This window comes from Microcaecilia unicolor, unplaced genomic scaffold, assembly GCF_901765095.1.
Source record: "Microcaecilia unicolor unplaced genomic scaffold, aMicUni1.1, whole genome shotgun sequence".
NCBI classification, from domain to species: Eukaryota; Metazoa; Chordata; class Amphibia; order Gymnophiona; family Siphonopidae; genus Microcaecilia; species Microcaecilia unicolor.
The window spans coordinates 78,649-106,493 of NW_021963391.1; the positions used below are offsets into that span (position 1 = coordinate 78,649).

At 40.6% G+C, this 27,845-nt stretch overlaps 1 protein-coding gene across 5 annotated transcripts; it reads left to right on the plus strand.

The window, feature by feature from the left end:
* The first annotated feature begins 1,115 nt into the window (after nt 1-1,115).
* Nucleotides 1,116-26,076, plus strand: LOC115459274 (zinc finger CCHC domain-containing protein 9-like). Of its 5 annotated transcripts, XM_030189125.1 has the most exons (6): nt 1,425-1,507; nt 2,940-3,003; nt 3,304-3,730; nt 14,855-15,005; nt 20,049-20,141; nt 25,974-26,076. In XM_030189125.1, the coding sequence occupies exons 3-6, from the start codon at nt 3,341-3,343 to the stop codon at nt 26,060-26,062; spliced, it is 723 nt and encodes a 240-aa protein (XP_030044985.1). In that variant the 5' UTR covers nt 1,425-1,507; nt 2,940-3,003; nt 3,304-3,340; the 3' UTR covers nt 26,063-26,076. The 5 variants fall into 5 exon arrangements, with proteins under 5 accessions (XP_030044988.1, XP_030044986.1, XP_030044987.1 ...); XM_030189128.1 differs by lacking the exons at nt 1,425-1,507; nt 2,940-3,003 and adding an exon at nt 1,116-1,144; XM_030189126.1 differs by lacking the exons at nt 1,425-1,507; nt 2,940-3,003 and adding an exon at nt 1,159-1,255.
* The last annotated feature ends 1,769 nt before the right edge of the window (nt 26,077-27,845 follow it).

Below are 27,845 nucleotides of genomic sequence, written 5' to 3' on the forward strand. Positions count from 1 at the left end.
TAAACTAAATATTTCAGCTAGAGGGTGGGTGTGACAAAAGGAAACAAGGGAATTCAGAAAGTCACTCCCAGAAAAAACATGATGGCAGATGGAAAGGTCATGTAAATAACAAAAACCATCCTTACTCAATTTGCACATGGTAAGCAATGAGCACATATGTTCGTAGTCTAAATAGAAGAAGATCTTCAAGCCCTAATGTTTGAGGAAAACTTGGATATTGTTGCTATTACAGAGACATGGTTCAATGATTCCCATGAATGGGATGGGACCATACCGGGCTATAATCTTTTTAGAAAGGATAGAGAGGGCCGAAGAAGTGGAGGAGTGGCACTGTATGTAAAAAAAATATCAGAGTAGCTGAAATGTGGGGTACCTGGGGAAAGGAAGAAGCTATATGGATCATCCTGAAAAGAGAAGATGGAATCTGTATCCACACAGGTGTTATCTACAGACTTCTGGCTCAAATGGAGAAGCTGGATAAGGACCTGATAGAAGATATTCATAAGCTTGGTATGAAAGGGGGGGAGCTATTGGGAGATTTCAACTCGCTTGATGTGGATTGGAACATCCCGTTGACAGAATAGGAAAGAAGTAGAGAGATCGTGGATGACTGTCAAACTGCCTTGCTCAGACAACTGGTGATGGAACCCATGAGGGAAAGGTCAACACTGGATCTAGTGCTCACAAATGGAGGAAGCGTTTCCAGTGTTTGTGTGGGTGCAGGGCCTTGCCAAGGGTCTCTGGCACCCCCCTGCAGACTACCAGTTGGGCCCCCCCCCCCCCCCCCCCCCCCGGCTCCAAGGCAGCGATTCCCGTCTCTCCCCTGCCCTCCCGCTCCCATGTAGGAACTGCCCGCCCTCTTCTCCCCCCCAAGATCCCATTCCTTTTTTTTTTCTTTTAAATTTACCTTCCGCTTTTGACTTTTTACAAATGAACCAGCATAGGCAATCCCTTATTTCTAATAATCGTTTTTGCTTTTGTTTTCAAAAGCGTTACATACATATTGTCCTTTTTGAACCACTATAGCGGTAAGCTCCGCCTATTGACTTCAGCCAATATAATAGGCTAGATAGGCTCACCCCGCCTCCTTCCTTGTGTTAGGTTTTCCTCCTCCCCGTCTCCTGCTCTCAATCCAACCTCCTTGGTAAGTCCCGCTGCATCAGCCCGCCTTTAGTCGCCCCCCAGCACAGAAAACAAGTGCGGCTGCGCTGAATATATCACATGGAAAAAGCTCTTTTATTACAATCAAATTACGGTGAGATTCAAGCGTATGTAAAGCAGGTAACATGGGTATCCTTGCATACTTTTACGGAACACCACTGCATCGACATTGGACGGTACTTAATTAACCGACTCCGTCCAGTTTCGATTTCATTTCGGACATACTGCGCTCCCCTATGACGCAATTTCCTGTTTCCGGCAAGGCGAATATAGAGGCCAGAAGGAGAGAAGTAGGGAAGTTGTGTAGGGGAAGGAACTCAGTGGGATTGTTAGTAGGCGACTTCAGGTATGAGTTTGACGGAGTTGGGTGTGTGAGGAGGGTTGCGCGGCGTGTCACAGTGTGAGCACAGGCGAATGCGTGGGACTTGGTATCTTTGCAAAAAGGATGGTGGATACTTGGAATGCTGTTCTGGGGAAGTGGTAGGGATAGAAGAATTAAAAAAAAAAAAAGTCGAGACATCAGAATATAAACGTTGCCATACTGGGACAGACCGAAGGTGCATCAGGGTGTAAAAAGGAGGTAAAAAGAATTGAAGCGGTGTAAAGAAAAGCTACGAGGATGGGATGGGATGGGGTTTGCGTTACAAGACATATGACAAGAGACTTGCTGACCTGAACATGTATACACTGGAGGAAAGGAGAAACAGGGAGTATATAGCACTAAAGGGGTTGATGTAGTAGACCTGGTGGAAGGAGGACAATCAATAGAACACTGTTAGAAATCAGAACAGTGAGTGAGGTGATTAAATATGCAGATGACATGAAACTATTCAAAGTTGTTGGAACGCTTGCGAATTGTGAAAAATTGCAGGAAGACTTTAGGAAACTGGAAGACTGGGCATCCAAATGGCAGATGGATTTTAATGTAGGCAAATGCAAAGTGATACACATTGGGAAGACTAATCCGAATCATAGTTATCTGATGTTAGGGTCTACTTTAAAAGTCAGCAGTCAAGAAAAAGACCTAGGTGTCATTGTAGACAATACATTGAAATTTTCTGCCCAGTGTGCGGTGGTGGCCAAAAAAGCAAACAGGATGCTAGACGTTATTAGGAGGGGGATGCAAAATAAGACCAAAAATATTATAATGCCTCTGTATCACTCCATGGTGTGACCTCACCTTGTGTTCAGTTCTGTTCGCCATATCTCAAAAAAGATATAGCAGAATTAGAAAGGGTTCAAAGAAGAATGACCAAAATGATAGAGGGGATGGATCTAATCCCATATGAGGAAAAGCTATAAAGGTTAGGGCTCTTCAGCTCTTGGAAGAGACTGCTTTGAGGGGATATGATTGAGTTCTATAAAATCCTGAGTTGTGTGGAGTGGGTGGAGGTGAATCTATTTTTCACTTATTCAAAAAATACAAAGACCAGGGGACGTTCAATGAAATAGTATTGAAATACGTTTATAACAAATAGGAGGAAATATTTTTTCACTCAAAGAATAGTTAAACTGTGGAACTCATTGACAGAGGATGTGGTAACGGCGGCATATCTGGGTTAAGGTTTGGACAGGTTCCTGGAGGAAAAGTCCATAGTTTGTTATTGAGATGGACATAGGGGAAGCCACTGCTTGTCACAGGATTGGTAGCATGAAATGGTACTACTAATTGGGTTTCTGCCAGGTACTTGTGAGCTGGATTGGCCTTCTGAATATAGGATACTGGTCTAGATGGACCTTTGGTCTGACCTAGTATGGCTATTCTTATGTCTGTTTAGGAGCATTTTCTGGGTCTATGATGCTGGTGAACACCTTTACCTCAGTGGTGGTACTAACCTGCAGGTAAGGAGCAGCAGTGCCTACTTGATAATTTGTATCGGAGTGAAACTCCTCATCCATGCACATGCAAGGCAGAGAAAAATGCCGGAGTCCTCACTTTTGAAACCACTGTGTATTTTTTCTGTAAAAGTAATTTGGCTTTTTCTTGCTTTCATAACTCTGTCAGGGGAGCTACAATTTTAGAAAAGACGTAACACCGAGTTTTGTTAAGATAAATTTTTTGACTGGAATGCAGAAATGAGTTGTGGTTCTTCGTGTTCATGTTCAAAAGAATCTTTAATGAACTGGTTTTTTTCTCTGCAGTATTTGAGCCCTGTGGAGTATCTCTGAAGTTGTTCCCATGACCCGTTGGGCACGTGCAAACAACAGAAAGAAAACTCTGGATGCAACGCCATGGGAGGACATGAAGCAAGGCTCCATCAGCACTGGGAAAAGAGGCAACCCGCAGAAAGGAAAGCTGCATGGGAGTGGCACACATTCTTTGCAGAAGACTTCTCTCAAACAGAGTGACCTGCGTCCAGCAAAACAGAAGAAGAGTAACAAGAAAAAAGAGTACTCTAATGAAGACGTGAATGGATTTGAGGACTATTTAAAGCAGACAACACATGACACACAGAATGGGAGGGTAACAGGTGCAGACAGCAAAGAGGACATTACAGTAGCAATAAAGAAAGATCAGCGGCGGGACTCTAGGAGAGTCAAGAGGCAGATGAAAAAGAAAATTCAGATGGTGAGTTCTCCCCTCCTCTCCGTCACTGAAGCAGTAAATGGGACATTAAGTTACATATAGAGGCGTATTTTCAAAGCACTTAAGACTTACAAAGTTCCATAGTTACTATGGAACTTAAGTCTAAGTGCTTTGAAAATGAGCCCCTTAAGGTCTAATGCTTGCTTTCTGCTTTCTTGAAATAGATTTTATTTTTGTAATGAGATGAAATTTTAGCTTTCTGTGACAGACTGAACAAGGAAATGGTTCTGCTATTCACAGTGTTCCGGATTTGGGAAGCCAAAAGATGGTGTAAGGGTTTAAGGTTTTTCAGTGCTGATTCACATGTTAGAATCTGGCGTGGACCCTTCTGGGCAGATGGGTATTTGATGTTACTCTTCTCATTTATTTATTTTATTTATTAATTTGTTTAATTTATATCCCACATTACCCCCAATAGATCAGGTTCAATGTGGCTAACAACTTGTGATTAACAGTACAAAAAATGATGTTGGATAGCCAGGGCTTTTTTTGTGGGGATACTTGGGGGTACTGAGTACCGGCATCTTTTTCATTGTCTACTAAAATTGACCCATGGTCCCTAAGTTTATGTGAAAGAGCTCAGGCCCTGTACATCAATTCTCATAGATTCTGTGACTGGTTGCAGGGTGCCTGATCATTGTGGGGTGGGCCCCTCAGTGATCACCTCACCCCTGAAGGGTGGCCTGGCATTTGAGTACCGGCACCTTTTATGTTAGAAAAAACGCACTGTGGATAGCATACATTAAGTAGTAATAAAATAAATAAGGATTGAATAGTTACAATATGTAATATGGAAACGAATGCCAGATGCAAGAAGGTAACAATTTATAGTCATCTATATATAATAACAATTAGAATGGAATTGAGAAATTGCATAAATATGTTCCCATCTGATGAATTCCAGGAGGGAATTCTACCATTTGGTACAGAGGTAAGGGGATCCTGACATATAGATTGACTTGTAGATCAGATTTTTGCAATGGGGATAGTGGAGGGTTGGATAATCTCTTGAACCAGGGAGAGCGTTGCAAAAGGGGGAGATCAGTTAAACATTGCATATAATCGGGGGTTAAGCCATAAAGAGTTTAGAAAGCAAATGTATATTGTTTGAATGTTCTGACTTTGATTGGGAGCCAATGTAACTTTATAAACAAAGGGGCTGCACTTTTGAATCTCATAAGTATATAAGTATTGCCATACCGGGACAGACCAAAGGTCCATCAAGCACAGCATCCTGTTTCCAACAGTGGCCAATCCAGGTCACAAATACCTGGCAAGATCCCAAAAAAGTACAAAACATTTTATTCTGCTTATCCCAGAAATAGTGCATTATCCCCAAATCCAATTTAAAAATGGTCCATGGACTTTTCCTTTAGGAAGCTGTCCAAACCTTTTTTTTTTAAACTCTGCTAAGCTAACTGCCTTTACCACATTCTCTGGCAATGAATTCCAGCGTTAAATTACACGTTGAGTGAAGAAAAATCTTCTCCGATTTGTTTTAAATTTACTACTTTGTAGCTTCATCGCATGCCCCCTAGTCCTAGTATTTTTGGAAAGCGTAAACAAACGCTTTACGTCTACCCATTCCACTCCACTCATTATTTTATAGACCTCTATCTTATCTCCCTTCAGCTTCCTTTTCTCCAAGCTGAAGAGCACCAGCTGCTTTAGCCTTTCCTCAAAGGAAAGCCTTGTAGACTAATCTGGATGCTGTATTTTGAGCTGTCTGCAGTTTTTTCAAAGAAGATTCCTTATAGCCATTTGCTGGCAATAGCAATAATCGAAGTGTGATAATAGTAATGTTTGTACTAGGGTTCTAAACGTATCATTAGGGAAGAGATGCCTGATTCTTTTTAGTTTCCACATTGCTTTAATGGTTTTTGTGATGACTGCTTGGACTTGGATGTCGAATAAAATAGGAATCAATTATTATACCAAGTATCTTTAGTTGGAACGCCAGTGAATAAGTTACATTACCAGTATGAAGTTGTGGCAGTTTATGACATGGTGAGGGTTAGATAACAGAAATTTTGTTTTCACTCTATTCAATTTTAGTTTAAAGGTGGAGGCCCAATTCTCGATCAGGTTTAGACCTGATTTGAAGATAGATAGCACTTCTTCAGTAGAATCTTTGTAAGGGATGTAGATGGTTACGTCATCCGCATAAATTAAATTATTATAACCATGAGCATCGAGCACCTTTTCTAAGGGGGACATCATAATATTGAATAAGATGGGGAATCCCTGTGGAACTCTGCAGTTTGGAACCCATTGTGGGGAGATGGAATTAGGAGATTTGACTTCATAGGATCTAGATTTTAAAAATCCTCAGAACCAATTTAGAACAGACCCTCCTATACCTAAGTTGTCTATTAGTTCAAGTAGCATATTCTGGTCTGCCACATCGAATGCACTTGACATATCAAATTGCATAAGGATAAATTTCCTACCTTGGGTAATTTCTTTCCTGAAGTTAGCAATTAATGTGGTTAGAACTGTTGGAATGTATTGTATTTTTGCATGCATTGCCTGTCACCTATTATTTCTCTGTGATTACTCTGTGACCTCTGATGTGAATTACTTAGAGGGGTCACACAGCTATGCAACTTCCTGTGGGGGTTAGATACAGCACATGGAGCACATGGAGCTCATGATCTCTCCTAACCTGAGAGGATCTATGGTGGTGTGAGCATCCATTACCATCTAAGCACATGGAAGGAGCTGATAAGACAAATGTATAGTAATATGTAAATATAAGCCTGTCTGATTATAATCTAACTACAAACTGTGAGTAAACAGATGTTTTGTTACTTCAACTTTAAAGTGACTCAGCAGTGAATTATTCAGGGGTGAATGAGAGAGAGATGAAGAAAGAAATTAACATTTCTAAAGCTGAAGCTGTGTGTACTAAAATCTGCTAATTATTTACTACAAATAATCCAACAAAAGGGTTATGGGCCCAGGGCTCAGGAATTGATAAAGAAGAGAAATATTACCAGGCAGAAAAAAAGGCCACATTTTTCTCTTAAGTTTTAAAGGAAAGATTCAGTCTGTCTCTCTCTCCCCCCACACAGCAGACAGAAGGCTAAGAAAATGGCTGAGGGAAGAAATTCACCATTGTTCTATTCTCTCAAGGTGCCTAGATTAACTGAGTTTAATTATCAGCAGTGGGAACTAAGATTCATATGTCTCCTTCGAGCAAAAGGATTAAATATATGCTTAGACCAAGACAGAACAGCTGAAAATATGGCTGAATGGGACAATGCAAACTATTATGTGAAGTGCATGCTTTTGGAAGCTCTCTCAGAGAAACAAGCCATATTAGTGGAGGGAAAAGATACACCAAAGGACATTTTATATAAACTGAGAACTATGTATGCAACTACATATGCAAAGCAGCAACCAATTTGGCTGGCAGAGTTGAATGAAACCAAATTAAGGGATAAAAGTAAATGTAATGATCACATTATGCATCTTATGTCTTCATTTCAAAAGTTAGAACTTTCTGGAATTCCCATGTGTGATGCATTGAAAAGAGCATTTCTTTTTACCTCACTATCAAAGAAGTTTGATGTTTTTAGGTCTGTAAATGAGGCCATTGAAGGGCAATCTTTTGAACAGACAACATCAAAACTAAGGCAGGAATGCATAATAAATGATTCTGAGGAGATGTGTTCTCAAAGTCAGTCAGAGAGAAATGAAACAAATTTCTTGGCAAAGAACAGAGGAAGGCGGAGCTATGGGAAAACTCCACCCAAGGGCAAGCTGATTTGCTACTCATGTGGAAAGGAGGGACATGTATCTAAATGGTGTAAGGAAACACAAAACACTCCCTCTAGCTCACCTAAGCCAATGGAACTAAAGAATTTTCAAACCAGGAAATGTATGAAGGACAAAGATAAACACAAGGGCTTTCTAATGGCAGAAAAATCTTTGACTATGGTAAATAATAATTCAAATGAAAGTACTTGGATTTTGGATTCGGGGAGCACATGCCATTTAACCAATTGTAAAGATTTCTTTCAGGAAATGTGTCCAGAGGAAGGTATTCTTAAAACTGCAAACGCAGGGACTGCTAAGATCCAAGCAAAAGGTATTGGATTCTTAAAATGCAAAGTGTCTAATGAAGTTAAAGAAATTCCTGTAAGTGATGTCTTGTATATTCCCCAAGCAGTTTGCAATATGCTTAGTGTATCTACATTAGATAAGAAGGGATTTGTGATTCATTTTGAAAACAGTAAGTGCACAATCTCTAAAAATGATGAAGTGTATGCTGAAGCTTTTATGCATAATGATGTTTATAAACTGAGTATTTCAGGTGAAGCCTCACATATGGCGCAAGTAAGGAAGAATGATGGTAAATGTAGTCCGGAAATCTGGCACCGCCGCCTGGGACATCGTGATTTTAAGGTGATCCAGGATCTTCACAGTAAGCAACTGGCCACCGGCATTCAGATAAGTGCAGATGCTGGTGAAATGGAGAAATGCATAGACTGTGTTACTCAAAAAGGTGTGAGACCCTCATTTCCTGCATACACAGGAAATAGGAGTAATAAAGTGCTGGACTTAATACACAGTGACTTATGTGGACCGTTTAATATCCCATCATTGGGAAATAACAGATTTGTGCTAATATTCTTGGATGATTTCTCTAGATATTGTGTGGCCTATTTGCTGAAAGAGAAAAGTCAAGTCACAGACATGCTGAAGAAATACGTAGCCATGGTGAGCAATAAATTTGAAAGAAAACCAAAGGTTCTTCAGACCGACAATGGTGGTGAGTTCACTTCACAAAGCATGCGCACATTTCTAGAACAGGAAGGCATTCAGCATATCACAACAGTAGCTTATACACCAGAGCAAAATTCTGTTGCAGAGAGAAAATTTAGGTCACTTGTGGAAATGACCAGATGTATGCTGTCAGATAGCAATCTCCCTAAAAGACTATGGGGGGAAGCCATTCTCACAGCAGTGTACCTACAAAACAGAATGCCAACTAAAGGCGCTGAGCGCACACCACATGAGACATGGCATGGTAGGAAGCCAAACCTGTCACACATAAGAACATTTGGAAGTACAGCATATGCTCATGTACCAAAGCAAAGAAGGCATAAGCTGGATTCCACAACAGAAAGGGGCATTTTAGTTGGCTATGCTCCAGGACACAAAGGATATAGAATTTTGAATCTGAAAACTGGCATTGTTGGCATAAGACATGTTACATATTTTGATGAAAACAAAAGGGTTGATAAAGGCTGGATTATCCCAGATGAGCCTTATCATCCAGAATATGAAACTAGAACCATAATAGACATGCCAGTGTATATAAATGCCATACCAAGGCAGATGTCTGAAAGCAACTCACCTGTATCTAACGAGGAACAGGCAGAGGAAGCAGACACAGAAAGGATCATTGAAGAAGACAGTACAGTTGGAGAAGGGGAATCAATTGGAGAAGAACTCTCAGATTTAGAGGATGCGGAAAGGTCAGACCAACCTGTTGTCAGACGCTCATCCAGGGAAAACAAAGGAGTTCCACCCCCAAGACTGTCTTACCTAACAAAGTCAGCAGAAGCTCAAGAGCCCTTAACATGGGATGAGATTGAGAAAATGCCAGCAGAAGAAGCTGCTGAATGGCATAAAGCTGCACAAGAAGAAATTGATGCATTGGATAAAAATAATACTTGGATTCTTACAAAATTACCTCCTGGCAAGAAAGCTATAGGATGCAAATGGGTATTCAAGTTAAAAAGGAATGCACAAGGAAAAGTGGAAAGGTATAAAGCCAGATTAGTCGCAAAGGGATATCTTCAAAAATATGGAGAAGATTTTGATGAAGTGTTTGCACCTGTAGTGAAACACACGACAATAAGAACACTTCTGAGCATTGCAGTCTCAAAAGGCATGCAAGTCAAACACATTGATGTGAAAACAGCGTTTCTTCACGGAGAAATAACTGAAGACTTGTACATGGAACAACCAACAGGTTTCATAAATACAAAACAAAGACAGCTAGTGTGTAAATTAAACAAAGGTCTTTATGGATTAAAGCAAAGTGCAAAATGTTGGAATGAAAAATTGCATGAAATATTGACAAATTTAGGATTTAAGCAAGGTGAAGCAGATAAATGCTTGTACACTAGGTGCACAAATGGACAATATGCATACATTTTAGCTTTTGTTGATGATCTGCTCATTGCAAGCAAAAGTGAGCAAGAGTACAAGGACATTGTAAAGTGTTTAAACCTCAATGTTGAGATAAAAGAACTGGGTAATGTGTCATACTATCTTGGTATAGAAATTGAGAAACAAAATGATGGTTCTTATCTTCTAAGCCAGAAGCAGAAAATAAATGAGCTTATTGAAAGTTTAGGTATGCAAGATGCCCAAGTTGTAAGCACTCCCATGATCACTGATTTTCTGAAGGATGAAACAGTAAGAGAACCTTTACCAGATAACATCCAATATAGATCAGCCATAGGTAAGCTTTTATATCTAGCTACAACATACAGGGCTGATATAGCAAATGCAGTAGGAATTTTGAGCAGAAGGGTCAGCTCACCTACCAAATCAGATTGGACTGCAGTTAAAAGGATGGTAAGGTATTTAAAGGGTACCATTGATTGTAAATTAAAGATTTCAGCCAATAGTAATCCAAAACTAATATGTTACTGTGATTCAGATTGGGCAGGGGATCATTCTGATTATAAATCCACAAGTGGATATGTGTTTATGTATGGAAATGTACAAATTTCATGGGCCAGTCATAAACAAAGTATTGTGAGTTTGTCTTCTACAGAAGCTGAATACGTGGCCGTATCGGAAGCGTGCAGAGAACTGATGTGGATTGAAAAACTTTTGCTGGATTTTGGAATAGCTGAAAAGAGACCAATCCAGATAATGGAAGATAATCAGAGCTGCATCCGACTGTCACAGAATGACAAGGTTCAGTCACGTACCAAGCACATCGCAACGAAATACCACAACGTGCGAGAGTTGGCAAAAGAAGGGGTCATCAGTCTACACTATTGTCACACCAGTGAGATGACAGCTGACATCATGACCAAACCGTTACCCAGAGAACATTTTGTGAATCTGCGTATAAAGCTTGGACTTTGTATGAATAAATAATTGCATGACAGTTATGCATGAGAAGGGGTTTGTTGGAATGTATTGTATTTTTGCATGCATTGCCTGTCACCTATTATTTCTCTGTGATTACTCTGTGACCTCTGATGTGAATTACTTAGAGGGGTCACACAGCTATGCAACTTCCTGTGGGGGTTAGATACAGCACATGGAGCACATGGAGCTCATGATCTCTCCTAACCTGAGAGGATCTATGGTGGTGTGAGCATCCATTACCATCTAAGCACATGGAAGGAGCTGATAAGACAAATGTATAGTAATATGTAAATATAAGCCTGTCTGATTATAATCTAACTACAAACTGTGAGTAAACAGATGTTTTGTTACTTCAACTTTAAAGTGACTCAGCAGTGAATTATTCAGGGGTGAATGAGAGAGAGATGAAGAAAGAAATTAACATTTCTAAAGCTGAAGCTGTGTGTACTAAAATCTGCTAATTATTTACTACAAATAATCCAACAAGAACTGTGTCCGTGCTGAAATTGGGTCTGAAGCCAGATTGTGTATGGTGAAGAAGGGAAAAGGAGGACAGATAATCCATAAAGGGATAGAGGCCACTGGTCTGTAATTTTGTTACATGAATTCCCAGTAAACAAATAACCAGTATTCAAGAAGCACCATAAGTACTCAGCTTTGTACTGCATTTATTATTCTCAGAAGAAGGTCCTAGGATTGACTAGGACCTTCACCTTCTCACCCTTAGCTGTGATCACTCAAAATTAGCCGGGTGGCAGAATACTATGGAAAGAGTGGTTTCCATTGTTTTGGGAATAGAGCTTCAGGGCTGCACAGTACCATAACCTGCCAGAAGGGGCACAGGTGCTGTTCTGCTTGAAATGGTCATTGTGTTCAGCAAATTGTTGTTGTTTCTGAAAGAGTGCCAGTGACCATTTTGCTCTTAACTTGTCACTTGGAAGTTCGAGAGACTGAGAGAGAACGAGAACAACACTCTTCAGACAAAGTGATGTTGATAAAATGGGAGAGTACCTGCAGAAGGAGCTGTGGAAAATCTGTGGTTCAAGCTGAAGACTGCTATAAATATGGCAACTGATCTTTAAGTGAGGAAGGTAAACAAACACAAGAGAAACAGGAAGTCTGTATGGTTCTCCAAACAAGTAGCTGAAAAAATAAGAGTAAAGAAGGATTCTACAAGAAATACAGAAGAACACAACGGGAAGATCACAGAAAAAGTATATCCGAATTACTCCAATATATTCTCGTATTTTCCACCGTAGAAAAGAGAGAACCTTCCCGAAAAGAGAGAACCTTCCCAAAAAGAGGAGCACATCAAGACAAAGAAGAATGCAAACAGAAAAATAGAAAATTGATCCATAATAGAGAAGCAGAACCTTACAATAACTACAGCCACTGACAATGAACTACCTATTATACTGTACCCTATTTCAGTTTGACTTTTAGAATTGAAATGGTTCAAAAAGTGTATAAAAGATATGTCTATACAAAATGAAAACTTTTTTTGCTCTCAAATTGAAATAGAGAAATGCCAAACCACTAAAAGCATTAATTAAATAAAAGAAGCCTCAACCACCCTGAGGAAAGCCTACAATGGCTAATTACAAAAACCTCAAAGGGGCTACTATCACTGGCTTCAACGCCACAGCAAACATAACAGTGGAAAAACAACCAAAAATTCAAACTGAGAAAAAATCCACTGTTGAAAAAAAGCTGATAGGGCTACTCCTATTAAGTAACAGATGGAACTCTCTATAATCAATCTTTACATTGTAATATGCCCAGTATAATTATAAACAACTGCCCCTAGATGAAAGAATATTTATTTTCTCTTCAGTAAAGGAGGAAGCACAGAAGCAGTGCACTGCCAGTGCTACTTAACTTGCTATTCTAATATCGATCCACTTACTGAAACTTGTCCACTTGTTTCACATCCCAACTCAAAAACATCCACTCTGTCTTCATATGCTCGATGAAAGGACCCCTTGTTTCACAAAAGCTGCTTCAGGACGGGAGGGGTGGGGAGAAGCAGTAAACTTTTGAACCCCTCAAGCAGGCTTCTATTAAGGATTTGACATTGAAGATGGTTTTTTTTTTGTGTGTGTGGCCTTGGCTCACCATGTCTCGGTTCTTCAAACCCTGTCCTGTCATGACCCTTTTCTTTGCTTTACTGAAGCTGGGGTTTCTCCTGAGGGCAGTTCCTTCCTTTCTTCATTTCATAGGGAGGTGTGTGCATTTCAGTATTCTACTTTGAAGCTTTAGAATGTGAGGCTTATTCTTGATTCGATACTTGGAAATTACAAATGAGTTTTGGAGGACAGACGGGCTTTTCATGGTGCTCAGTATGCAGAAACGGCCAAGCAGCATCTTTAAACCTACAGTTGCAAGGTGCTTAAAGGAAGCAATCTCTTCAGCATACGTGTTTGCAGGTAAACTGCCTTCCGAGGCTGTGCGAGCTCATTCCACGAGGAGTACTACATCCTCTTGGGCAGAGGCATGGTTGGTCTTCCCTGCAGACATTTGCATAGCCGCTATTTGAGCAACCTTGCATACCTCTACTAGGCATTATCAAGTGAATGTGGCAGCTGGCTCGGAAGCAGCATTTGGGGCTACAGTTCTGCAGGTGGTGGTGCCTGAATCCTGCCCTCATTAGGGATTGCTTTTGGACATTCCACTAGTCTGGAATAGTGTGAAAGGATGCTTCAGAAGGAAAAATTACGTTCTTCTTGATAATTTTTCTTTCCACTGGTCCTTCATACTATTAAATAGGCCTCTCCAGTGGTTCAACTGTAGTGTTCAATAGAAAATGAAGAAGCAGTATTTCTAATGCATGGATCTAGAGGGGGGTTTGGCTCTCTCAAGTTTCAGTTCTGTTACAGTTGGTTTAAGTGCTTTGAGGCTGTTTGTTCCTGTTTATTTCCTGTTTCCACTGTTTTGTCTATGTAAATACCGAACACAGGCAGTGCCTAGCAAGGCTTATAAGGTGTAACTCAGGTCAGGATTTTCTATCTCCACCAATTTATTCCCTGTTTCCACTAGTCTAGAATAGTGTGAAGGACTAATGAAAAGAAAATTATCAGGAAAGAACATAATTTTTCCTTTCTCATCTAACTGCAGCAACAAAAGTTACTGGATGTGACTCAAGTAGTTAACTGTTTGGAGAGAACAAGAGTTATGGTTATGGTTTATTGACTTATATACCACCTATACCTATGCAGTTTACAAATGTATATACATAAAATTTTATAAAATACAATATATACAATAACTAAACTTAAAATTTAGAGTTGAGTGGGGAAGCTTCTCAATAAGAGTCCAAACTGAAAAGCTACCACAAACCAAAAACAAAGTTCAGACATGCAAGGACATGAAAGTCCCTTTGTTAGTGCCACTCCCAAACACTTAATTTTCTTTCCACTTTCCATTAAATTTTTACTTCTGACTCTTTTTAAAAATTTGGTTGCTTTCTGTGATGCGCACTACATAAGTACGTAAGTATTACCATACTGGGACAGAACAAAGGTCTATCAAGCCCAGCATCCTGTTTCTAACAGTGGCCAATCCAGGTCATAAGTACCTGGCAAGATCCCCAAAAAAGTACAATACATTTTATGCTGCTTATCCTAGAAATAAGCAGTGGATTTTCCTCAAGTCTACGGACTTTTCCTGTAGGAAGCCATCCAAATCTTTTTAAACCCCGCTAAGCTAACTACTTTTACAGCATTCTCTGGCAACGAATTCCAGAGTTTAATTACAAGTTGAGTGAAGAAATATTTTCTCCGATTTGTTTTAAATTAGCTACTTCGTAGCTTCATTGCTTGCCCCCTAGTCCTAGTATTTTTGGAAAGAGTAAACAAGCGATTCATGGCTACCCGATCCACTCCACTCATTATTTTATAGACCTCTATCATATCTCCCCTCACTGCCTATCTTTATACATGTATGAAACAATATAATAACTTCTGTTTCTTTCTGTCATTTTAGTTGTGTTTCCACTGTCGAAAGCCTGGTCATGGACTCGCAGACTGCCCAGAAACCCATAGAATTCAGGAGATGGGAACTGGAATTTGCTATCGCTGTGGATCTACAGAGCATGAACTCAACAAGTGCAGAGCCAAAGTAGACCCGGCTCTTGGTATAGTGGCATATTTTTAATCATGGTGTGGGGATAGGATAGCATTTGATCAATGACTTGAAATTCTCAAAGCAACAATTCACCCTAAAAAGGCCATTTACTTTACTGTGTAGGGTAGATGAATCCATATAAATAGTCTCTTTCTGATACTTATAATTGTTGCCCATAATTGGAGATCCTCATCTCGTGCTCTTCCACCCATGGTTCTGAGGTTTGAGGTCAGGACTTCAAGCTGGAAGCAGATTAAGCATGACGCTGCCTAGTGCAGGGATAGGCAAATCTAGTCCTCGAGTGCCACAGGTATATCAGGTTTTCAGGATATCTACAATGGATTTGAATGCATTGTATGCAAATCTATCTCGTGTATATTCATTGTAGATATCCTGAAAACTTTATTTTACTGTCAAATGTATATCCCACCTATCCAATACATCTAAGCGGATTACAGCATCACTCACAAAAATAAAACATACAGTATAATAAAACAGCAGAAAACATACAACATCCCCAAAATTGACAACAAAATGCAGTATAAAATTACTTACATAATCAGTAAAATGCCTCACAAGTTGATGTACTTGTGGCGCTCGAGGACCTGTTGCCTATCCCTGGCCTAGTGTAAGGTTTGAAAGGCAGGCACATCTCTTCCAAGCTCTGTGTGAATACCATGGAAATTTTAAAAGCACTTTAAGGGGCTAAATTTTACTTAGGGCCAGATGCACTAAACCTAACGAGCCAGCAACATGGTTTTTAAACTAGTTCTATCCGGTTTAGCGAGCAAGGAGCAAAACGCGGCATGCACAAAATGACTGTCTCCTATCACGATAGTAGTTAACGAAAACGGAATGCAAAGCTATTATAAGGAACTAATTACTATACAAATATACTAGCAAGGCAATGCACAACCGTTTTCCGACCGGATGCACAGAAGCAAACCCTATCTTCAGCACTGAAATCTTAACGTGAGGTCTGGCGCTGTCGATCCTGACAGTTCCACAGCCACCTTTGCCACTCTGCAAGAGCAGAAGGATACTGGAGAGAGGAGACACGATGGAGCAGGGAAGGCAGTGAAGTGTTTGGAGCCCGGAGTGATAAAAATGCATGCTAAAGAGTGCCTTCCACGTGTGTGTAGTAAGCATTTCTGTTTAATCACCACTGTTCTCTCCTCCTAATGGAACAGTTTGCTGCCCCTCAAAACACAGCAGTTTAAAAAAAAAAAAGCTTTGCACGGCTCAGCAGGGTTGCCAGGTGGAAAATTTTTTTCTAGCCCAATCCAGCCCAAAAACCAGCCCAAAACCCGCCCAAACACAAACCCCGCCCCTGACACCCCCACCCCGCCGTCATCGGCCCCGCCCCCGCCGTCACCGGCCCCGCCTCCCCGTCATCGGCCCCGCCTCCCACGTCATCGGCCCGCCCAAAACGTCACTAACCCCGCCCCCCCGCGGCCGAAAAAGGCAAAAAGCCGCCCAAAAAACCACACAGAAACCCAAAAAGCCGCCCAAAAAACTGCAACCCGCCGCGGGCAAAAATTTCCCGCGGTGGGTCGCGGAAAACCGCCCACCTGGCAACACTGCGGCTCAGCTACAAATGCTACAAATTCCCCACTCCGGAGCTCTCCTGCTTGTCCCGCCTCCTTATGTTCCAGCAGCCAATCACAGCGAGTTCAGCTACAAATGCTACATATCCCCCACTCCGGAGCTCTCCTGCTTGTTCCGCCTCCTCGTGTTCCAGCACCAATCACTGCACATATAGCTTCTCTGGTGTCAGCTAAACTCACTGTGATTGGCTGGCAGCAGAAACCTCTCATAGCAACTGGAGGAGTGATTTGCTGCCTCGTCTGTTTGCAGCACAACAGTTCCCCAGTGCTGTGTGCTGCTCGGCACAGTTTTCAAGAACAATTTTCAAGGAAAAAAGAAGTTTTATACGGCTTTCATATACGCAGCTTCTGTGAGTGTATGAAAGATGCTCTGAGCACTGCAATTTCCCAACCCCTAGCTGTCTGTTCGTCTGTCCAATTTAGCTTGTAAGCTCTGTTGAGCAGGGACTGTCTTTTTCATGTTAATTTGTACAGCGCTGCGTAAGTCTAGTAGCGCTATAGAAATGTTTAATAGTAGTAGTAGCATGCGCAGATTAGCTTCTCTTAGCGATTGGCTGATCTGCGCATACTCAGCTGACCGACTGCCCCCCCCCCCCCCCCCCAAAGAAGGAAATCACATTCAAATGAGCTAACAGCGAGCAGCTCATTTGCATACGATTTCCTTCATGCATGCCCGACTTTCTCAGAATCGGTTCGCAGCAATGAGGATCGCTAAGGTAAGAGCTTTTTGTGGGGGTTTTAGTGCATCTGGCTCTTAGTAGCATGTATGTGGTGACACATGCATGTAAAGACTATTCCGACTGGTGTAAATGTATGTGTCTTGTACTTTGCCAGTAGGTGTAACTGGGGTTTGGGCTGGGCAGAGCACAAGTGGAGTTTGCAAGTATATGCACAGTGTACAAACTTGTGAATTTTATTTGTGAATATTTTTACCTGAATTCAAGGTGCAATTCCTGCCACTAAGGTACAGATGTGCTTATCAGATTAATCATTGCAGATATCCTGAAAACTTCCACCTTCCCCCTTACAAGTACCCACTCCCTAAATTTAAGCAGGTGTTTGTAGAATCGCTCTTAGGTGCCCTGCTATTGTTTACATGGGTATATTTGCACATACATGTGTAGGTGCTAGGATTCTGAACGTTTACATGTGTACAGTGGGGGAAATAAGTATTTGATCCCTTGCTGATTTTGTAAGTTTGCCCACTGACAAAGACATGAGCAGCCCATAATTGAAGGGTAGGTTATTGGTAACAGTGAGAGATAGCACATCACAAATTAAATCCGGAAAATCACATTGTGGAAAGTATATGAATTTATTTGCATTCTGCAGAGGGAAATAAGTATTTGATCCCCCACCAACCAGTAAGAGATCTGGCCCCTACAGACCAGGTAGATGCTCCAAATCAACTCGTTACCTGCATGACAGACAGCTGTCGGCAATGGTCACCTGTATGAAAGACACCTGTCCACAGACTCAGTGAATCAGTCAGACTCTAACCTCTACAAAATGGCCAAGAGCAAGGAGCTGTCTAAGGATGTCAGGGACAAGATCATACACCTGCACAAGGCTGGAATGGGCTACAAAACCATCAGTAAGACGCTGGGCGAGAAGGAGACAACTGTTGGTGCCATAGTAAGAAAATGGAAGAAGTACAAAATGACTGTCAATCGACAAAGATCTGGGGCTCCACGCAAAATCTCACCTCGTGGGGTATCCTTGATCATGAGGAAGGTTAGAAATCAGCCTACAACTACAAGGGGGGAACTTGTCAATGATCTCAAGGCAGCTGGGACCACTGTCACCACGAAAACCATTGGTAACACATTACGACATAACGGATTGCAATCCTGCAGTGCCCGCAAGGTCCCCCTGCTCCGGAAGGCACATGTGACGGCCCGTCTGAAGTTTGCCAGTGAACACCTGGATGATGCCGAGAGTGATTGGGAGAAGGTGCTGTGGTCAGATGAGACAAAAATTGAGCTCTTTGGCATGAACTCAACTCGCCGTGTTTGGAGGAAGAGAAATGCTGCCTATGACCCAAAGAACACCGTCCCCACTGTCAAGCATGGAGGTGGAAATGTTATGTTTTGGGGGTGTTTCTCTGCTAAGGGCACAGGACTACTTCACCGCATCAATGGGAGAATGGATGGGGCCATGTACCGTACAATTCTGAGTGACAACCTCCTTCCCTCCGCCAGGGCCTTAAAAATGGGTCGTGGCTGGGTCTTCCAGCACGACAATGACCCAAAACATACAGCCAAGGCAACAAAGGAGTGGCTCAGGAAGAAGCACATTAGGGTCATGGAGTGGCCTAGCCAGTCACCAGACCTTAATCCCATTGAAAACTTATGGAGGGAGCTGAAGCTGCGAGTTGCCAAGCGACAGCCCAGAACTCTTAATGATTTAGAGATGATCTGCAAAGAGGAGTGGACCAAAATTCCTCCTGACATGTGTGCAAACCTCATCATCAACTACAGAAGACGTCTGACCGCTGTGCTTGCCAACAAGGGTTTTGCCACCAAGTATTAGGTCTTGTTTGCCAGAGGGATTAAATACTTATTTCCCTCTGCAGAATGCAAATAAATTCATATACTTTCCACAATGTGATTTTCCGGATTTAATTTGTGATGTGCTATCTCTCACTGTTACCAATAACCTACCCTTCAATTATGGGCTGCTCATGTCTTTGTCAGTGGGCAAACTTACAAAATCAGCAAGGGATCAAATACTTATTTCCCCCACTGTAGCACACACAGGTTATAGAATTGCCCTTTTAGGACCAAATTCTGTAAATGAGTGCAAAACGCTATTCTATAAATGACGCTCAAAGTTGGGTGCCGTTTATACTATAGTGCCTATCACCGGGATCAGTGCCCAGCTTTGTAGATCCTCACATTTACATTAGGCATGGGTCAGCCTAATTCTACAACACTGAGTGCAAATTCCTGGAGTGCTCCTGACCCGCCCATGCCTCTCCCATAGCCATACCCACTTTTTGGATGTGCACACAAAAAAATTATGTGTCCATCTTCTTTATAGAATAACGACTAAAAGAGGTGTGCGTAATTTAATTATTGCCAATTATCAGTGCTAATTGGCACCCAATTATCAGTGCTAATTGGCTTGTTATGAAATTTAAATTGCGTGTGGAAATTGGGAGCGCACCCAAATTTCTGCATGCAGTTTTTAGCGCCATATATAGAATTAGGGGGTTAGCTTACACTAAATCAGTTTTAATGTTGACATTTTTATTAAAACAAATTTGTGAAAAAACTGAAAAGGTCTAAAAATCAGGTGGCAAAAAGTCTTTCCTTTCACATCCTTGATGTCTAGAGAGAAAACTGTAGACAGATATGATGGAAATACTAAATTATCAATCAATTTTTTAATGACTTATAATAAATACTGTTGTACTTTAAGTATTAATACATTTTCTCTTTCAGGAGAGTTTCCTTATGCTCAGTGTTTCATTTGTGGTGAGATGGGTCATCTGTCAAGGTCATGCCCCGACAATCCTAAAGGCTTATATGCTGAAGGTGAGGGCATGTTTGTTCAAGCAGGATTTCATTAATATAGCAGATTTCAGCTTGAGGTTCAGGCTCTGCTGAGAGCATACCATGTTTAAATCGGTTAGGGTGATGGACTTTGGTCCTGAGGAACTGAGTTCAATTCCCACTTCAGGCACAGGCAGCTCCTTGTGACTCTGGGCAAGTCACTTAACCCTCCATTGCCCCATGTAAGCCGCATTGAGCCTGCCATGAGTGGGAAAGCGCGGGGTACAAATGTAACAAAAAAAAAAGTAGTAAGAAAGAAATGTGTGTGTTTTATTGTTTTATATACAGGAAAAGTACTTTCATCTTGGTAGAGAAGGACTAAGGAATTTTTTACACAGGAAAAGCCTTTAAAAGCAAAAATAATTGATATGTTGTGTTTAGGACAAGATGTACCAAAAGGCATTAATGTGTTCTAGTGTGTCCTATTTTCACAGGCCCCATTTTTTGCAGTGGGACCTATTTACTAATGTGCGTTTCTTAGCATCATATCCAGCATTCTGAACCAATGGGTGTTATCCCTTCCCACCAAGGTGGAGGTAGAGAATACTTAATTCTGCCATTGACATCACCAGCATAAAGGAAGGTGCTCCCTGGAAGAATCCAATACTTTTTTCTAGGTTGGGCTAACGGTACTCCTGTCCCTGGCCTAGCTCCCTGTTCTGCTGGCCGCAGCCGCACAACATGATCGAGCCTAACGGCTGCTCCCAGGTCACAGACTCAGGACTGTACCTCGGAGCACAGAGCTTGGATCCAAACCCCCAGTTGCACTTCTTAGTGCAACTTTGTGAGGCTTTGGCTCGGTCCTGCGGGGCCTTGCCCAAGGGGTGTGGGTCCCCATCCCTCACCCCTTTTCCCTGTTCACTCTGGGTATACTCTTCCCCCCTCTCCCCAACGGATTCCCCCGCAGCTCCCAGACCAATCTAAAAATCCCAACAGAATATATAGTGGAACTGGCTACGTTAGCATTAAAAGAGAATTACTTTTACTTTGAAGGTTTGTTTTATAACCAAATAAAGGGCACTACCTTGAGGGTCACTATGGCCCCCTCACTAGCCAACCCTCTATGTAGCAACCTTTGAAGATAAATTCCTGACTAACTATGCTCAAAGATAATTTCATTTTGTGGCACAGGTACGTAGATGATATCTTCATGGATTGGGCAGGAGATGATACACTTTTGACATTGTATCACTGGTTAAACAATAGGGATAACAATTTGAGGTTTCAATTAAATTTTAATAAAAATGAAATTTCATTTTTGGACTTAAGATTCAATATAAAAATGTGAAATTTACAACCACTGTATGTCGCAAGTCAACTGATGTAAATTAATTGCTACATTATGAAAGTTATCACAGTAGGTCCTTGAAATGAAATGTAACTTGGTTCTTGTGGGTAAAAAGGATATGTTCTGAAAAACAGGATATGACAAGCTAAATGAATGGCCTCCAGATTCTATGAAAGAGGATACCCTAGTAAATACATCAGAGAAGGATTTGATAGGGTAGAACAACAAGACAGGGATTCCCTTAAAAGTGCAGTTAAAGAATTCCAAGATAAAATAGTTTGCATGTTATTCTACGACCATCTGTCCCGTGATATAATATGTATGCTCAAGAAACGTTGGTCAATTATATAGTCTGTTCCTCAATTTCAAAATAAATGATGGTTGCATTCAAAAGAAATAGAAATTTGAAAGATATACTTGCACCTTCCGCTCTCCCAATTTCACGGAAGACTGACACTGTTTGGGGACATTTTCCCTGTTTGAATTGCTCGGTCTATCACGTTAATTCTAAAACTAAGGTTTTTGTTCATCCATTTACTGGAGATAGATTTGAGTTATGCCAGTTCTGTAATTGCAAAAACGCACATGTTGTGTATGTATTTGTCTGCTTATGCAAACTTCTGTATGTAGAGAAAACAAAAAGAGAGCTGAATAAGCGCATCATTGAACACCATAATGCCATTAAGAGGAGCATATCTGAGAAACCCTTAGTGAAGCACATGCAAGCCAAAGGGCATAGGTTTGATGAGTTAAGGTTTACAGTATTACACAAGTGGTCCCACATTGGAGAGGAGGAGACACTGATAGGATCTTACTACAGGGGAAGCAGAGATTTATTTTTAAATGTAACACTGTGACACCTATAGGTTTGAATCAGATCTATCTGTATTTTTATAGGCACCAAAAGGATCAATTTTTAAGCAATAACCACATGAATTTTACAAGTGGATTTAATGCTATATTTGTTGGAATTTTACTGTTGTTAATATACATGGATTCAATTTGATTTCGTATTTGGTTTTTAGTTATGTATGTTGGTTATTTGCTTTTAATATATGATAATGCTTTTCTCATGTATTTATACTCATTTTATGCATATTAACATCTGTATCATGTATTCAGTATTTTACATTTATGTGTTATGTGATCATTTGTAGCAATTTTGATCAGTTTTATGAGATCTTAAGTTTTTTTAGTAGTGATTTCTCATGTTTTCATAGTACACATAGCACTATCTGGTTCCAGTGATATTTTTGCATCATTGGAACGCATAGAAAATGGCTGCTGGAACACGTGGCCTTTATAACTTTTTACAGTTTTTGAAGCAATTTTCCAGCATTTTAACCTAAAAATTAGCGATTTTAGGTTGATAGGGTGAGCTGCTTCAATTCCTACCCTCTGTTTTAACTTTTATGCATTTACACAATCTGTTTTTTTCCGTCCCCCCCCCCCCCCCCCCCCCCCCATTTTTGAAATGTTGGTTGTAAAATCTTACAGATATGGCTTTCACATTATAATCATTATTCTACCTGTTATTAATTGTATTTGGCATTTTTAGACACCTTTTTAAAGTTTTTCTACATTTAGAATACTATTATGATAGCTGACTTTTAACCTGAAAGGAAATAAAATCAGCTGCACAAACAAGTTGGCAGATTCACTCTGTTTGCCAGTATGGTGGAAATGCTTCTGCTCTGAGAAGTGCTGTACTGTGAGTATGAATTGCTTAAGGGCTTTAAGAAGATTTTTTTTTCTTTTAAAATTGCAGTTGGCTTCACTGCTTCAGTAGCTTAAAAACAAATAGGCTTTTTCATTTGCTTTGAATATTAGGGGAAATTTTGATTTAACTTCCCAGTAGGTATGTGCTCCCTTTTGGTGCGGTTTCCATTTTTAACTGTCTTATTCTGTTAATTGCATGATTTAATTTTACAACTGTCTGATTTGGCTTATGCTGTGCGCTCAAGTGATATGGTGGATCTTGTGAAAAGAAATCACTCATTTATGTGAATTTGTTTGTTTATGGTTGTGGTTGTTTTGTGCATGTGGTGGACACACTTTTGCACATTGAACTTTTTGTTATCATCACGTGAGTTTTAATGTTATCTTTAATTTTAATTGTTAGATTATGAGTTGCTGTTGTTGTTTATTATTTCTTTGATTTTAATTCTATTGTTTACATATTAGTTTTTACCTTGATGCAGTCTTTGGGTGAAATGTGGCCATGTTGCGTGATAGTTCTAATAAACTGCACATCTCTTCAGACTGTTGGTCTGCTTGTCTTTCTACTACTACGCCTAGTTGCGGTTCATTTCCTCTTATTGTTTTGCTGTGCCAAATACAGGGCAGCATAGTCTCCCAACCTAACTACCTTGCCCTGGATACCTTTTTGCATTGGCTCCCTCTCCCTCCCCCAACACGATTTAAAAATGTTATCCCTGGTGTCTAGTGGCACCTCCCCACCCCACACACACACATGAACCCCTCCACTCCAGAAAACTCCCACACCCTAGTGACTAATAACACCCTCCTGAACCCCTCCCCAGACCCCTTACCATGTACCTTAAGTGAGGCAGGAGTAATGTCATTCAATCCTGCTGTATGTGCCATCATCCTCAAAATGGTGGTACCCTATCCCACATGGTGAATCCTGAGATGCACTGGGTGGAGCCAATGTGCCATATAAAGGAGAATTTGTCTTTTCTGTATCATTTGTATTTTTAATAAAAATTTTATCTGTGCAGTCTTCATGAGTTTCATGTGTAATTTTGACTTTATTCACAAAGGTTTTTATAGAGCTGTACTGAATAGCATATTTTACTATTCAACTGAATACGAATAATGAAAAATATTATTCAGCTGAATTCGAATACTGAATATGAATAATGGACATTGGAGGAGTGGCCTAGTGGTTAGAGCACCAGTCTTGCAATCCAGAGGTGGCCGGTTCAAATCCCGCTGCTGCTTCTTGTGATCTTGCGCAAGTCACTTAACCCTCCATTGCCTCAGGTACAAACTTAGATTGTGAGCCCTCCTGGGACAGAGAAATGTCCAGTGTACCTGAATATAGCTCACCTTGAGCTACTACTGAAAAAGGTGTGAGCAAAATCTAAATAAATAAATAAAATAATAAATAACAACGAAAGAAGCAAAATGAAATCGGAGATCGTGCTTATTTCAGTAGGACTTAGCACAGAGTCCCAGATTATTCGTATTCAAATTTAAATCACTATTTGGCCGAATACGAATAATGTATTTAGGGCACTATTTGGGGCCGAATCGAATACAAATATTTAGTATAGCCCTAGTTTTTATGCCTATTATTGATTCATGCTTAGTAGGTTTTTTTTATACTGAGGCTTTTCCTCCTGATTTATCGGTTAGTGATGTTTCCTTTATAATTGTTTGGGATTTTGGCACTTCACGATCCCATTTGCATTGTTATAAAGCTTCAAATGCCCGTCTTATTGGTAGTCCATTGAATGGACTGAGATACCACATGGAGGAATGTGGTAATTTCTAATCCTTTGTGTTTCTAACTCAGAACTGACCTTTAGCCACTGTCACAGGCTTTCATTTGCAACTTCTTGTTTATAAGAGAGGAGTGGCCTAGTGGTTAGGGTGGTGGACTTTGGTCCTGGGGAACTGAGGAACTGAGGAACTGAGTTTGATTCCCACTTCAGACACAGGCAGCTCCTTGTGATTCTGGGCAAGTCACTTAACCTTCCATTGCCCCAGGTACAAATAAGTACCTGTATACAATATGTAAGCCGCATTGAGCCTGCCATGAGTGGGAAAGCGCGGGGTACAAATGTAACAAAAAAAAAATAATGGTGGTCCTTTGTCAGGGAAACAGTCTGTGGGTCCTTCATTGGATAATTTTGAATCTGACCAGTAGGTGTCACCATTATGCAGTAGTGGACACCTTCACCAAGGAGCTGTGAATGTTGCCTTCCCAGTATTGCAGTGAAGGGAGCAGAGACCTGACCCAGGTCTTCACAGAATCGTACACAGCACTGCAATTGATCTACCATGTGGCAGAACTTAATAGACAAACTGATGCAGTATGCTCCATAGTCTTGGGTTCCTGGCTGCAATCACATTTGAACCATCTCTTGTCTTCTATTTGTAGAACATGTCGTTTATATGCTGTATGAATTCTATTGATGACCTTTAGGGAATTTCAAAACTAGGTATTCTGTTGTACAATCAATGAAATGATGATTTGCCATGTTAGAATTGTGGAACACGTACATCTATCAGGATGATAATTTACTAGATTAGATTAAACCTATCTCACAAGTTTTTTGGGGAGGATTTCTTCTGGTATGTACCTGGAGCAAAATTGTGTGCACTTTTCCATTAGTTGGAAAACTAGAAGTACCTTTATTTTGGCACCTTCTTTGTAAATGGGACACTGATGGAAATGCACAGATGAGATACTAAAGAGAACGTAATACTGTATTCACGAATATATCTTGCAGTTAAGTACTAGTAGGTGTAACCTGGTGCACTGTTTTTTTGCCTAGGGGGCTGCTGTAAGATTTGTAGATCCGTGGAACACTTTCAGAGAGACTGTCCAGATCACCACCGTTCAGGTGAGATTGCAGAATATTGAGCTTGCTAGAGGTAAAGTTGTTGAAGGAAGTTCTTATCATCCACTTTTCGAGGATAAAGTAGCTGCAGGAGAGAGGCGTTGGCTCCATGTGACACTACTGTTTTTCTTACAGATGTGAATACCTTTTGGTCAATTCTTCTTGATCCTAAAGCAGGGTATTCCTTGCTTTCTATTTCTTAGTATACATATCTTAGGAGTGTCTGAAAATCCAAATAGTGGGATTCAAACTATTTGATTCACCTGGCAATTAAGAATCAAAACTAACATTTAGGGTTTGATGTGTCCCTCGCATTAGACTTGACGGTTTGTAACAACTGAACGGTAATAAGAAGTACATAAGAATGTATTATAGTGGAGAACAACTTTGGATAAAGGTTTTGAATGCCCGTTTTAGACAGAGATTGGTACATCCACGTTGGAATGTGTACAGTTCGGTTGTATTTTAGAAAAGGATCTGCTAAAATTGAGCCTTTTATAAAATACATGTAGATGTGTATGTGGCAGTATGTGTAGCAGGAGCATCCATTTTACAATTATAAATATGGAAAAAATCAACAGAGGAAACTTAGCAACCTACACATGTAAGTGCTGACACATGTTTTTCACAGCTTACACATATGTCAGTCATTTTGAAAATCTACATGTGTCAATGCTGCTATTACATACAGAGGCTGCAATTATTATTATTTCTACTTAGGAGGGGTAAGCACTCAAGGAGGGGAATAAGGAGGATTCTCCCTTAATTCATCCTGTAAAGGGCTGGCTGGGTTGAGTATTTTTGAAAAATTTGTTTATGCAAAGAATCAGCTAAAATACTGGACATACACATGAGCGCTCTTCTGAAATAGGGAATACTCATGTAGATTTGGTTCCACTCAATCTCTGTCCCTTTGTGACATATACATTGTGCAGCTTTCCATGTGTAAATAGTGACTTTCTGGAAATCAGTACTCGAAATTACAGTGAAATACTTTTAAAACAAATATGAGGAATATTTTTTCACTCAAAGAATATTTAAGCTCTGGAACTTGCTGCCAGAGGATGTGATAACAGTGGTTAACATATCTGAGTTTAAAAAAAGGTTTGGACAAGTTCCTGGAGCAAAAGTCCATAGTTTGTTATTGAGATGGACATGAGGGAAGCCACTGTTTGCCCTTGGGTTGGTTGCATGGAACGTTGCTACTGATTTGGGTTTCTGCCAGGTACTTGTGACCTGGATTGGTCACTGTTAGAAACAAGATACTGGGCTAGATGGACCATTGATTTGACCCAGCATGACTATTCTTGTTCTTACTATTTAATTTTAACATCCACATTAGTGAAGAAAAATTTATATTAATTCAAACATCTTAATGGGAGCGTGCCAGGTGCCCTTGACCTGGATTGGCCACTGTCGGTGACAGGATGCTGGGCTAGATGGACCTTTGGTCTTTCCCAGTATGGCACTACTTATGTACTTATGTACTTATGTACTAATGTGTTAAATCCTGAAGCAAGCATTTAACATGTTTTTATGCTGTTTAGTTAAGGGCCTGTGACGGGGTTTATAGAACATTGCCCCTCACCCTTAAGAAAAGTCCCTCTTTAAGTAGCCTGGGACACCTTAAAAGTGCAGGTCCCACCCCGGGAGTATGTAAACTGGAAGGGGCAGAGTCCCAACTGGGAAGTTCAAAAGGCAAGGCCGGGTAGATGTTTAGGAGGCCCTGGGAGGAAGGAACTGAAGCCCAAGCCTATGCCATTACAGAATACATATAGCTGCTTGTGATCTGGCTGAGTTAACCAT